A 13,955-nucleotide genomic window follows, 5' to 3' on the forward strand; every position below is an offset into this window, starting at 1 on the left:
TGGAGGCTGCGTCCGTGCCGCCGATGGGCCAAAGCGTGCACACCCCCCGCGCGCCTCGCTCCTATTGGCCCGGTGCTCTTTGGCGCGCGCTCGACCGCTCTCGCGTTTCGCAATGTTTATCTCTGGTTCCATCGCGCCGCTGTCTCCGTTTGTTCAGCCGCTTGCTTCGCGACGTTTGATGGCTGGAAAAGATTGTCGTCTCAAGGCTACTATGCGTCAAGCGGCTGGGAAATGCGCAACGGAAGGCGGCTAGGCCTGTCATACTCGCGGAGTTGCCGGTTGCTGGTCTGCCTGGACATTCTACCGGATCGAGTTCCGAGCTGCAAACCGGGACGTCTAGCCTCAACACTTCGTCCGTCGACGCCACGCGTGTTGGCACAGATCGTGCAGGCACCGTTTCCTTCACAACTGAAGAAAGTAGCGAGCGTGCAGCGAGCGCCGGAAAACGTGACTGGCGTTGCAGTCTGCAATGGAACGAAAGTTCAAGCTGCTGGGTGTCGACACGAGAGAGGACGTCAACGACAGCGGAAGTGAATTTGCAATCGTGGATTTATCCGTCGTACAAGAGTTCCTTGGACTCGTGCTCTGTCCTGGTGCGGCTAGAAAGTGGTGATGCTTTCAGGGACCCGCCAAGGAGTACGGGCTCTCAGCAATGTTCTGACAATGTTCTGTCGTCACAATGCTGTGAGAACAAAGGGAGAGCCTGAGCCTAGGCACCACTACAACTTGCCAGAACATGTGGCAGAAGCAATGCTGCCTGTATATACGCGGCTATCTGCAAAAACCCTGCTCCAGAGATGCCAGCGCAGCAAGACACATAATTCGAATGAGAGCCTTCACTCAGTGATTTGGAGTGTCTCAAAGGAACAGCGTGCATCTTTCTTTGCCGTGCAAGCTGCTGTTGGGGAACCTGTCCTACGCTTCAACACTGGGAATCTGCTTGCGTCCTCTGTGATTCTACAGAATCTACACATGAATATTCCTGGCACTGCATCTCAGCAAGCAAAGGAGCAAGACGACCATCGAACTGCTAACTCCAGCAAGAAGCGAGAAGCCTCTTTAAGCGCAAGGAAGCTGGCCAAAAAGCGGTATAAAGATAGGATGTATCCAGATCATGCCCCTGGTGAATTTCCTTGAGATTTTATTGGTATGTTCTCAATAAAGATGTTGCAGAATGTTTTTCCTTGATTTCTCAAAACACCAATTCTGACAGACTTCCAACTTTGGAGGTAAAATAGCTTCTATCCTATTTCAGCTATCAGCTTAATTTCTTTTTTTTTTGCCAAAAAGAGAAATGTATGCATAAGCAATATGCACCTTTTCAAAGCAGTACTCTTCTCAAAAAGTTTTTGAAATGGGTCACATGCTTGACATGTCAAGATGGCATTTTTTTCTCACAACTTTGATGAGCTCTAACTCTTGCTCAGATTAGCCTAGAACATTGATTAATACCTTATGGCACTCCCTGAACATTCTAGATAGTCTTTACGCTCAAATTACTGTGTTAGGGTTTTCTGTTTAGATGCTAATTTTCCTCCAAACAAAGGACCCAGCTTATACAATGCTTTTAGAGTATATCAGAAACTACTTATCCTATGGCAAAATTAATTATATTTTTAGAATCTGCATATTAAAATAGACAAAGTGTGAAAATTTCGTTCAGATCTGTCCACAAATAAAAAAGTAGTATTTCAAGTGTAGCCTCCCCCTTTAATGACCACCGGTTATCTTTCCTCCTCATTACATGCCCTGCCCATGCCCATTTCTTTTTCTTGATTTCAACTAAGATGTCATTAACTGGCGTTTGTTCCCTCACCTAATCTGCTCTCTTATCCCCTTAATGTTACACCCACCATTCTTCTTTCCATAGCTCGTTGCGTCGTCCTCAACTTAAGTATAACCCTTTTTGTAAGCCACCAGGTTTCTGCCCCGTAGGAAAGTACTGGTAAGACACAGCTGTCGTACATTTTTCTCTTGAGGGATAGTGGCAACCTGCTGTTCATGGTCTGAGAATGCCTGCCAAACGCACCCCTGCCCATTCTTATTCTTCTGATTATTTCAGTCTCGTGATCTGGATCTGTGGTCACTACCTGCCCTAAGTAGATGTGTTTCCTTACCACTTCCAGTGCCTCGCTACCTATCGTAAACTGTTGTTCTCTTCTGAGGCTGCTAAACATTACTTTAGTTTTCTCAACATTAATTTTTAGACTCGCCATTTTGCTTTGCCTGTCCAGGTCAGTGAGCATGCATTGCAATTAGTCCCCTTTGTTACTAAGCAAGGCAATATCATCAGCGAATTGCAAGTTGCTAAGGTATTCTTCATTAACTCTTATCCCCAATTATTCCCAATCCAGGTCTCTCAATGCCTCCTGTAAACACGCTGTGAATAGCATTGGAGAGATTGTATCTCCCTGCCTGACGCCTTTCTTTAGTGGGATTTTGTTGCTTTCTTTACGGAGGACTACGGTGGCTATGGAGCCGCTATACATATCTTTCAGTATTTTTACATACGGCACGTCTACACCCCGATTCCATAATGCCTCCATGACTGCTGAGGTTCTGACTGAATCAAACACTTTCCCGTAATCAATGAAAGTTATATATAAGGGTTGGTTATATTCCGCACATTTGTCTATCACCTGATTGATAGTGTGAATATGGTCTATTGTTGACTAGCCCTTATGAAATCCTGCCTGGTGCTTTGATTTACAGAAGTGTAAGGTGCCTGATTCTATTTGCGATAACCGCTCGTGCTCGTTTGGTTGGTTTTGTCTCCTTCGCGCTTGTTTCTATTATGGTGTGAAATAAATGGGTGAACAGGTTCACAAAGCAATTCACACCGCAAAAAACCGGCCAAAAGCAACACACGTATACAGTGAAAACTCGTTAATTCGACTTCCGTTAATTCGGAAAATCCGATAATTCGACCTTCGCGCCTGGTCCCTACAATTATATATAGGAGTCTATGGGACGAAACTCTCGTTAATTCGGACGGATTCCAGCCCACCTCAGATAATTCGGACGATTTTGGGCAGCCACCGAGGCTCAAAAGCGAAAATACGGCAAACGCGGCACGATAGTGATACCCAAACCAACGCCTCGTTGCCCAAACGCAGCATCGCCATTGACATCAAATGGCTGAAACTTGGCCAGTCCAATCCAATTGGCTCGACTTGTGGCTGGATGGGTGCTTTTCCTTGTTTTTGCATGTGTCGGCGTTATCGACGGTGCCATTTTGTCGCTTTGTTGCTCTTGGTGCGCTACATCCTTGCACGCTGTTTTGCCGAGGACCGCTGGATTTAGCGCAGCTCAGTTATTGAACTTTATTGGTGCTTTTCTGTTGTGCGCCTGTGTCACTACATTCTCCGCCGATGGCAACGCCGGCGAAGCGGCCGAAATACGAGGCGAAGGACTTGGCTACCAAGGTGGAAATTTTGCGGGCCCTGAAGGACGGACTCTCTCGACAAGAAGCCATGAAGAAGTACGACGGGAAAAGAAGTACCTTGAGCACGTATGTGAGAAATGAAGAACAGATTCTTCAGGCATTCGAAAGCGAGAAGTTTCGAGCATCACGAAAGCGTCTGCGAACAGCAGCTCATCCAGGGTTGGAAGAGGCTTTGCTTCGGTGGGTGGTCGACTCGCGTAATGCAAATCTGCCATTGAGTGGAACCCTCATCATGGCGCAAGCCGAGAGGTTTGCACTGATGATACCGTATTTACATGATTGTAAGTCGACTCGAATGTAAGTCGACCCCCCCATATCGCTTGACCGAAAAAAAAAAAAAATCGGGGAGCATACCCGAGGGCGCATTCGATAGCTAAAATTTATTAGTAGCGGACATGGTCACTGGACTACACGTCTTCACTAGTGCTGCCATCGTCATCGTTGCTGCGGTCCCACAGCGCGTCGTGGTCCAGCGAAATTTCAAATTTGGCAAACGACCGCACCAGGACATCTTGCAGAACAGCAGCCCACGCCAAATGCACACAGCCACACGCAGTCGTCAGGGAGGCTCTTTTGACAGGTCCGGTTGGTGTAATTTCGCAGTCTTCTGCCGCCAGCCACTCGTACTCACGGCGGAGCAGAACCTTAAAATTAAGGCGAAGGCCCGGGCTTGTTTCAAGACCACGTCGCACTTCACTGGCAGGGACCGATCACGCATTTCAGCGACGTACGCCGCAAGCTTAGCCTACAGCTCCGGAAGGCGTCCAGACTTCGGCATGTGGGAAATTTCTCACTTGCTGTCACACATTTCGCTTCGCTGCAGTCGCCACTCTCGCACCACCCGTTTAGAAACATCGAAATTGCGGCCCGCTGCGTAGTGATTTGTTTCTTCGGCGTAAAGGATGGCAGCCCTCTTGAACGCTGCTGTGAACGAGTGCCGAACGATTAGTGGGCCTGGAGCACTCATGACGACTGGGGAAGCATAAAAGTAGCACGTAGCCGGCAGTCAAGTGGAACGCGTCAAACCAATACCACTGCCTTTTAACCACGACCGACTAGTATATGGCCGGTCGTGCTTTAAACAGAGAAAGAGAAACCCGCGGGCGGTGTCTGAACTACCGATACTCCCCGCAAGCGCCGCCGTTCTGAGGGTGCCGCCGCAAATGGGAACAGCGGCGCTTCCATCAACTATCGACACCCCCCCATGAGTGTTGCATGCACTGTAAGACTCTCAAAAATGTTGAAAAACCCTTCCGAAAAGCGAACAAACACGCGGGATAGCGAAAAGATACGGGTAGGGCCATAGAGCAAACATGAAATTGTAACTACGTTGTAGCTCCCGTTGGTATCGCTTTTTTTGGCGGGGCCATGTTTCGGTTTCGATTGTAAGTCGACCCCCCAACTTCAGACTTTCAAATTTAAAAAAAGGGGTCGACTTACAATCGTGTAAATACGGTACATATCGATGCATTCAAGGCATCGGAAGGGTGGTGTGCGCGCTTCAGAGAGCGACATGGCCTCGTTTTTAAGACTGTGTGCGGCGAAAGAGGCGCTGTCAACGAAGACGTTGCCAACAACTGGAAGAACGCTCAGCTGCTCGAGCACATCGCAGCCTACGATCCAGATGACATATTTAATGCTGATGAAACAGCACTTTTCTTTAAGGCTTTGCCAGACAAGACAGTGACCATGAAAGGAGATCCGTGCATCGGTGGCAAAAGATCCAAGGAACGCGTCACCATTCTTTTAGCCGCCAACATGACAGGAACAGAGCACTTGCCGCTTGTCATTGGAAAGGCACAAAAGCCACAGTGCTTTAAGAACATGCCTGCTCTTCCGGTGGAATACCGAGCGAATAAAAAGGCCTCGATGACGCCGGAAATTTTTCGTGGCTGGATGCAGAAGTTAGACCGACAGTTTTCTGCAAAGAACCGCAAAGTGTTAATGGTGCTGCACAATTGTAGTGCGCATAACAGTGTCACCGGACTTGACAACATAGAAGTTGTTTTCTTGCTGCCGAACACAACATCGGCCCTCCAACCGATGGACCAAGGCATAATTCAGTATGTCAAGACCAAATACCACAGGCGCGTGCTGGAACAGATGCTCCTGTGCCATGAAGTCGGCAAGCAGTACGACGTGAATCTTTTGAGCGTGGTCAACATTCTTGCCTACGCTTGGCACAACACGCCCGCGCACGTCGTCGCCAACTGTTTTAGACACAGTGGCTTCGTTGTGCGTGAGCCTGGCGATGATGCAGTGGCTGAAGTGTCGCTAGATGACAATGGAGATGACTGCGAGGATTTTGGAGGAGTTCTGCCGGATGCGGTGACACTTGCTGAGTACGTCGGCATTGATGACGGCGTTGTTACAGCCGGCTCGCTTACCGAAGAAGAAATTGTCAGGGACGTGCTGCACAACGAAGATTCTGAGGAGGAAGAGGAGCAGCCTCGGCCCCCTTGCACTGTAAAGGAAGCTGCGGAGGCCCTCGCTGTGTTGGAAGAATTTTGTTGGGACACTCCAGCCAGCATGCGAGCTTCTAAGCACCTAGAAGGATTTCGTAAAATAGTATCCGCGCAGGTTTCTGCTCGAAAGCAGACGAGCATCCTCAATTACTTTGCGCAGTAAAGGTTTGTTGATGAAAGTCGTGCATTTATTGTTTTTGTTGTCCGCTCGATAATTCGGACATTCTGTTAATTCGGACATAATTTACGGTCCCTAGAAGTCCGAATTAACAAGCTTTTACTGTACCAGCGGAAAGCACAGCAGTGCTCGCAACTGCGTGCGATAAACACGAATGCTAATGTGATGTCGATGAGGCTTCACCCTTTAGAATGAGCTGGCGGCCCCTGAACATAAAGCGGCGTCACTCGGAGGATGGCAGAAGCACACGCAAGTTGTCGACTTGCCCTCAGCACGGCGAGGCGCCGCCATTTGCACACCTCTCATAATATTCTTACACCGTAGGATCCACCCAAATGTGTCTATCATAGTCTTCAAGGTCCTCCTTTGATGTTCTGGGATGGGTGTATATGGTGGCGACGATTCTGTCCCCCAGTATGGCACATGTGTCGGCACATTCCACGGCAAGGCTCGCCCATCGTCAGTAAGGCATAGGGTGAAAACGCCCGCACTGTCGTTGTTTGCTTAGATCGCGACGCATCAAACCATAATCCATGACCAGTTTTCACTCATCTGGCCTGAAACGCAGCTGGGACACATACGCTGATACGATTTTGCCTTATGCTTAAGAGGGCGGAGGCTATCCTTGGATACCAACTTTTTATTTATTGAGATATCTTAATGAAATTTTCAGGATAGACTCATAGCAAATGCATTAATAGAACTACAAAATTTTATGCAGTTATGTTCACTGGTTTTCAAGTTACAGCAATATGTCAGAATGGTGCACATGGTTATCTTATTCCAGGCCTGGAGAATTTTCAAAAGGTGCTGCAACTGTGAAATTCACTATGATGATACCCATATAGATACCTCAGGGCCTTTCTTTAAGTTTCCTTGCTGAAAAATTTTAGCAGACCACCGAATTCAGTGTTAGTGATTAAGATTTTATCAAAGTTTGATTAAATATCACAAATAACAGACACAATATATAAAAAATGGGCTTGTCTTGCCCTCAGAAATTTATTCAGATACACAATAAAAAAAAAAAAAAACTTCTGATGAGTGGTTACAAAAATATGGCCGAAACAAGCAGCCTCACCAGCCAAAAAAGCCATTTTGAGAAAATAACCTTTGATAGTTTTAAGCACATATTGGCGGCGAGGAGTTACGGAGTTGCCATCTATCGGAAGCGCCTCGCTCGCGTAGTATGAGGGATCACGCGGCGCGCTCCTCATAGGTTTTGCTGTCAGCGCTCACTGAAAACACCACGCGCGAGCTCTCCTGGACATTTCTGTAAGTACTTTCGAAATGAGAGAAGATTTTTACTGTCTAAATAATCTTGGGCAAACTGAAAGCACAGAATCGTTTACAGACACTATCTCTTTACCGAATACGTACAGTGAACGCCACTGCGCGCGGTCGCCACGATGGAGTCTCCCGAACCGGCTTCTTGCGTGAAAGGTAGCCAAACCCTATGGGAAATATGTTGTTAGAGTGGGTGGTCTATATAACCAAATGGGGCATAACAGAATGAAGCCTCAATGCAGCGATCGCACGGGTTCGCAGCGACCGACTGCGCGTCAGCATGCATGTCCGTGCACAATGTTTTGCTTTCGCTGTGAGCGCGTTTTCGCACCGTGCCATGATCTTTAGGCCGCAGAATATGAGCATTTGACAGTATACGAGCAACCATTGTTGCGTGGGCGCTATCAGAGCTGTTCAAAATAATTTCATTGTAGAGACTTCGACACATACATGATCTGCCGTCGCGACGATTCAATATTTTTTGTTCTTCTAAATACTTGGACGTTTCCATATTATTTCTCAAGTTGCGTCGCACTGTATGTTTATCGGTGTTCTCAGCGTGCGATTCTCGCTGCTTCTTTTTTGTAATCCAGTGCATTAATTCATAACACGTACAAACATGACCATATGCCATGCCTTTTTTTAATGTGCGTCTTACCCCTGCCTTTCCATTCCAGTGAACTTGCCAGTATCTATAGCATCGACAAGTTCATAGACCAAACCGTCATGACATTAGTCGGGCAGCGGACTCGGGCGCGCGTCTCAGCGTGCGTTTTCTGAACATCGCAGACCCGGCGTCGTAGCAGAAAGCTTTCTCGCGTCTGTGCTTGCTGCATACCCGAGTTGTAGTCGATGACTGTTTGCCGGTTTTATGTTTCGCGAGCCAAGCTTCACGCAGCTTCTTGTCCTGCGGCTACGTGTGAATAAGGCTGACACCGGGCTCCATTGCGTACGTCCGGCACTGCGGCACCGAGCAGTAGCCTACCATGCTGTGCGCCTTCAAAGGCAGCCACTACCTATTCTAGTGCTTTCAAGCGTTGTAAAGGAGACACTCGAAGTGGGAAAATCTCGCCACTAAATGAGGACAGCAGCGTACGAGGGAATTTAAACTCTCGTTTTCAGCTCGCTTCGGCGCTCTCGAAGCAGCCGACTCAGCCGCTATGTCCACGTGATCCCTAATAGCACGTCACGCCGACGGTGGCGCCAGCTTTTCCAGTGGTGGAGCTCGAGGCCAATATTGGTCTAAAATGACCCTGCAGCGTACTAGAGATGTCCTTAGGCACTCTCTTCTTTTGCCGCCTTTCCACCTTCTCTTGCGATCACTTCTTGGCCTTTTTCAAGCGCAAAGAATCTTTCTCGGCTGCCCATTGAATGGCCAGGTGGCCAGGTGTTAGCCCCACTGATGCTCTTGGGTGGCCCTGTGGCAGCCAGCATTATACCTTAAAACTGCCTATGCAGTGCTGTCTCCACAGCAACCAGCGACGCATGCTGCTCTTTGGGCATCAGGGACCACAGCACAGAGTGAAATGATTGTGATGCATTCTGCGCCTTTGCTCCCAGGCAGCATTCCAGAAGAGAAGCCTGTGAGAAGTGCTCTTAAACAGGTAGCGGTGCTTCTGCAACATAGCCTGGAAGATATTACCGATGCTTCAGAGGTGGCACACCATTACTCTTGCTGGTGTTATGACGACACCACGAGTCTGCACCCTCAGGGCACAAGTCGTGGTGAGGATCCTCGTCCGTCGATGTCACGTGGTGGTACGATGCCATCACTGCACGCTGCATTGCAGCCACATCGTTGGAATTGTTCCGTAGGGCCCAGCCATAATAGTCAGTAAACTTGTCAATGAGGGCCTTTGTCAGCCTGGTCTTTCCTCCTAAAGCCTTGTCACTTTTCTGCACAAGGTTGCGCAGTGCTGTCTCCATCCTCTTCTGGACGTGGTTCAGGCATTCCTTTTTCGAAATGGGGTCCAGTCCATAAACATTTTCTTGCACAAGGGCAGAGAAGGTGGCACTATCTCCGTCAGACACGAGCGTTGTGCAACGAAGTTTGAGCTTTGGCTCTGAACGTGAGAGAGGGATGACAGCTGCCTCAACCTCCATTCTCCCTGACTGAGTCAGTGTTTTTCTGGCACACATGATCCTCCTGCCAGCTTGCGTAGCCTGGGTCTCCAGGCTTTGGTCCTACTTGGAAACCAAGGCACTGGTTTGATAAAACAATAGCGTCCAAGATGAGGCCCGTATGATATTCAATTATTGCACCAACTCCAATATGGTACGTGTGGCCATGCTTGTGCCATGTTCCATCAAAGTGTTCTGTGATATCCCTGCTGAAATATGGATCCATTTCCGTGCAGGTGGTTTTCACAGCAGAAGCAGTTGCTGCATAGAATTTGTCAATGCACTGTGTCTGCAGTTCCCTGAATTTTTTCTAGTGCTTCTGTGCAAAAGTCATTGAGGGCTGTCTGTCCCTTCTCTATCTGTTTTGTTGCCATAATGGCTCTTTTATTCACGTCAAAGGCCATTGAGTCATCCTGACGAGCAGAACTCCACGAGCTTGCAACTGCTCCACAATGTAAACATAGCAGCTCAAGCTTTGTTGCAAGTCCAAGTTGGTTGCCTCCTTGAACCTTCATCCCAGTCGCTGTTAAGAACGGCCAGCTGCAGTGCAAGTTTGCCAGCCAGTTACGCCAGCGGTGGTAACCTCATCTTGGAATGCCGCCGCCAACCTCTAGCCTCGTCGCCGTTGCAAGTGAAGGAGTTCGACGAAGCAGGCTTTGTGCTGAAACCGCCAACCTCTAGCCTTGTCGCCGTTGCGAGTGAAGGAGTTCGACGAAGCAGGCTTTGTGCTACTCGGCCGCGCCATCCGGGACGGAGCAGAGTTCTGCGAAGCCCCTCTGACGTCGGCTCCGGACCATTACACCTGTGTGTGTGTGCAACACGAGTATGTGACCCCGCTCCTCCAAAAGGGCGGGTCATCTACGGTGACCTCGAACGATGACTAGACGAACGTTTCCGTGCACTTGGAATCAAGGGGGGACCAAGTGCTTATAAGCAGCGTTTGCCGGCTGCTAGTGTGTGCTCGTCGTAGTGATCTGAGTGCTCGTTGTCTTGCTTGAAATGTACTCGTGAGCTGTGTGCTCGTAAGCTGTTTGCTGTATGCGTCGTCTCGCATGCTCCATTTGGGAGTCACGCTAGACTGTCGATGTATGTCTTGTCGAAGATGTAAATAATGTAAATAAATCCTGTTCACCGAGTTCCTCTCTACGACCTTCATCTACTTCAAATGGTGGCAGCGGCGAGATCGTCCGACAACTCTAATATCGCGAAGCATCGCTGACACGGGGTCCCGGATAACAGGTCGCCTAGGGCATCGATTTGCACAAGGGGCAATTTTTCGCCTTCACTTGTAGCGGTGGCAGCTTCAGGGTTGCGCTCCATTGCTTGAAATTTTCGCTCCGTCGCTGACATAGCGCCAAGTCCTCGTTGCACAGCAGCACGTTTTTTATCCGCTGCCTCCTTCTCCTCACACGTCGGGAAACATGTTTTGAAGTGCACAGTGGACAATGCGATCGCACTGTCCGAGGCAGATGAAAGAGCATGTGGAAGTCGCTGTCGATGAGCACAAGACACCAGGCACACTTGTCACGACAAATTCTTCCGCCGGTGGAGCAGGAGTCGCATTGCTAGAAGCGTCGATGCAACCATGCTCTTGCGTAGATGAAGCAGAAGCTGCTGCACAGGAACCATTGGTGCGATCGTCATCGGCGCGCGGCTCACCGGCGAGCTTCGAAATGAGGCTGAGCTTCACAGAACGCTTCCTTGCACCGAACGTGTGTAGCATCTTGAGTTTCTTTGGGCACATTGTGGCCGATCACGCAACAATCGGCAGGCTAAATGCAACAACTTTCTCGTAAAGACTCTTGAACATCGTCTCATAAAAACTGTACAAACTTGAAGAATATGCGACCGGCTGCAAAGATAGACGATAGCAAGCGGAACACACAAAGGGCGCCGGTGATGGAGGACCTGAAGCAGACGACGGCCGGACGCATTATGCAGGAGACCACTACGTCATCGCATGCAGCAGCCAATGGGAGTCGCGGGCTCCCCCGCGTCCTTGAGGAGTGCGCGCTTCGCCCAATCTCGGTGTCGCGTCTCAGCCGCGGGAAACTTGAAAGCTCTCGCGAGCCCTCCAATCATGAGCGATTTATGCCTCTCCTGCGCTGCTGCCTCTGCCACTAGTGGCAGGGGAAAAAAAGAAAAAAAAAACACTAGAATGCACGAACAAAACACCAAAATGGCAGTGCTCGGGGGAGCGGTGGAGAAATGGCGTTCGCACCAAGTAGGGGTATTTTGAGCACTTGCTCGCTGCTCGAGGGCTGCCGCGGCTCGTTATATATGTTATTTGAAATAGTTTCGCGATGAATGAAATTGGACATTGATGCTTACAGAAATGCTAGTTTATAAGACATACTGCCCGAATATGTGGTTTTCCGAAAATAGACTTTTTTGCGATTTTTCGGTTTTCAAAGGCCGCGTGCCCCCTTTAGCTATTTTAGTTCTATAGACACCGGCATAATTTTTACCTACACACAACACAAAACACTGGAAACTAGCCTAAGGCAGCTCCGCCAGAAAAGAAACTTATCTCGAATGTAGGCTGAACAAAAAATGTGAGGACAGCGTTCGCAAAATGAAAACATTTATTGAATATGAACATGCCGAGCCTATTCCACGTCATCGTCGCTGCTGCGGTCTGGTAAATGCCATCCTTGTTGTGGCGCATGCGAAAGGCATCTCCCAATACCCTCCTCCAATGACGGATGTTTTTCTCATCGATGCAGAAGTCACGCTTGGCTTGAACATTTCACGATGCCTCTGCAGCTAGCACAACTTTTTGTTTGAAAGCGGCACTATAGTGGCATCGCCTGTTCGGTGCCATTATGATAACACATGCCGCACACCGACACGACGCAGGTCAAAATGCCAGGCTAAAAGTAGGTGTTTTTAGCGGGAGATGACGTGTGATCAACACACACACTGTTCCCCAAGCTGTGTCGAGACAGGCGCTGCCACTAAAGGTGTGTACATTCTGGCTGGTCAACTTAGAGTTATCCGGCAAAGGACAATTTTAGGTTTTAAATAATGAGTTTGGCCCCGTAGAAATGCATGGGTGTCAGCCAGGACATTCGGTCGGGAGTTCAATTAACTGCACTTGAAATAATGGAAGTCTACTGCAATCAGCTTTTACTGTATATCAGGGTTTGCTATGATAAAGTTCAACTGTACCAGGCTAATTCATGTAGGTTTCTCAATTGTGATTGTGAACATGTCTTCTTATTGCCCATTTCCAGGCACATGAATGGCGTGACATACCGGCACTGGAACCTGACGCTGCCCCAGATGGCAACACTGTACCGCCTGGCCAACCAGTTGCTCACTGACTTGGTGGATGACAACTACTTCTACCTGTTCGACCTCAAATCGTTTTTCACGGCCAAGGCTCTCAACATGTCAATCCCAGGAGGACCTAAGTTTGAGCCCCTCATCAAGGACATGAACCCAGCGTGAGACACCAGCACTGGCTTTTCTCATACAATCTGCTCTTATAATTTTCTGTGCTGCCCTCTGCTGCACACTCCTGGAAACATTTTGGTGGGGTTCTGGGGTTTTCATCCTGGTGATTTGTGTGTGGGCGCCAATGTTGAGTGTGCATTGGATTGCAATTCTCCAGGGTAGCATGTTCTTCCAGGGCGCTACATAGGCCTCACCGACTACTGTGTGAGAAGCCGTGGGCGTGCTCATGTGCTAACAGAGTGGCCGATAAAAACAACCCACCGAGTCTTGTCTTCCGACATAGCTGCTGTGGAAATTGTTGTCACTGATTCCTGCATGTGCAGCTCGCTTTTAACGTGGTTAGCATTCTCACACCCCTGTCACACAAGTGCACTTTGAGCGAGCGCACTTCGCCGCTAGGGTCATTCGCAGGTTGGAACACTTAGCGACACTTGCAGCAGAGTACACTTGTCAGTGTGTTCAGGGAACACTCATTGCGGCGGCAAAGTGTGTAGCCTTGTTAGCAATGAGTAAAAAAAAAAGCAATATTTAAAGCAGTCAGGAGTAATCTTTAAAAACAAAATATATTGCCAACGTTACAAGGTAATAAAATGTGCCACGCTGAAAAAAAAAAAAAAAAAAAAACATTAAAGAACTACTCTTGCTCTCGGGCTCTTTACGGCCACGCTCCCCTTTACGGCCATGCTCCCAATGGCGATCGCCACCAATTTGAGAGAACACTATTCTTTCTCGTGCAGCAGTGCGCCGCCACAATGACACACAGCTCACTGAAGTGCCCTTTAGTTTGCCCGTGTAATAGGGGTATTAGAATGCTTCACGCACTTTCCGATGACTAGATAGTTGGACCTGGATGCAACTTAAGGGGGGACACGGGTCTTGAAGACGAAAAAATTACGAGAAAGTCGATTTTTCAATTTTGCTATGATCGCGTTCAGCACATCATTCTGCACCTGCTCACAAAAAATTAGTGCTTAAAAACGCATAGTTTTCCTAAAAAGTA

At 48.6% G+C, this 13,955-nt stretch overlaps 1 protein-coding gene and 1 long non-coding RNA gene across 2 annotated transcripts in view; one reads left to right on the plus strand and one right to left on the minus strand.

The window, feature by feature from the left end:
- The window catches only part of Prp8 (pre-mRNA processing factor 8), a 297,334-nt gene that overhangs the window by 23,410 nt on the left and 259,969 nt on the right, over positions 1-13,955 (plus strand). The window contains exon 6 of the mRNA XM_050169409.2: positions 12,733-12,945. Within this exon, the coding sequence (XP_050025366.1) occupies positions 12,733-12,945 (213 nt within the window). The remainder of the gene's footprint in view (positions 1-12,732; positions 12,946-13,955) is intronic.
- The window catches only part of LOC129382156 (uncharacterized), a 72,057-nt gene that overhangs the window by 11,670 nt on the left and 46,432 nt on the right, over positions 1-13,955 (minus strand). The window lies entirely within an intron of this gene.

Source organism: Dermacentor andersoni, chromosome 3 (assembly GCF_023375885.2).
Source record: "Dermacentor andersoni chromosome 3, qqDerAnde1_hic_scaffold, whole genome shotgun sequence".
Taxonomy (NCBI): Eukaryota; Metazoa; Arthropoda; class Arachnida; order Ixodida; family Ixodidae; genus Dermacentor; species Dermacentor andersoni.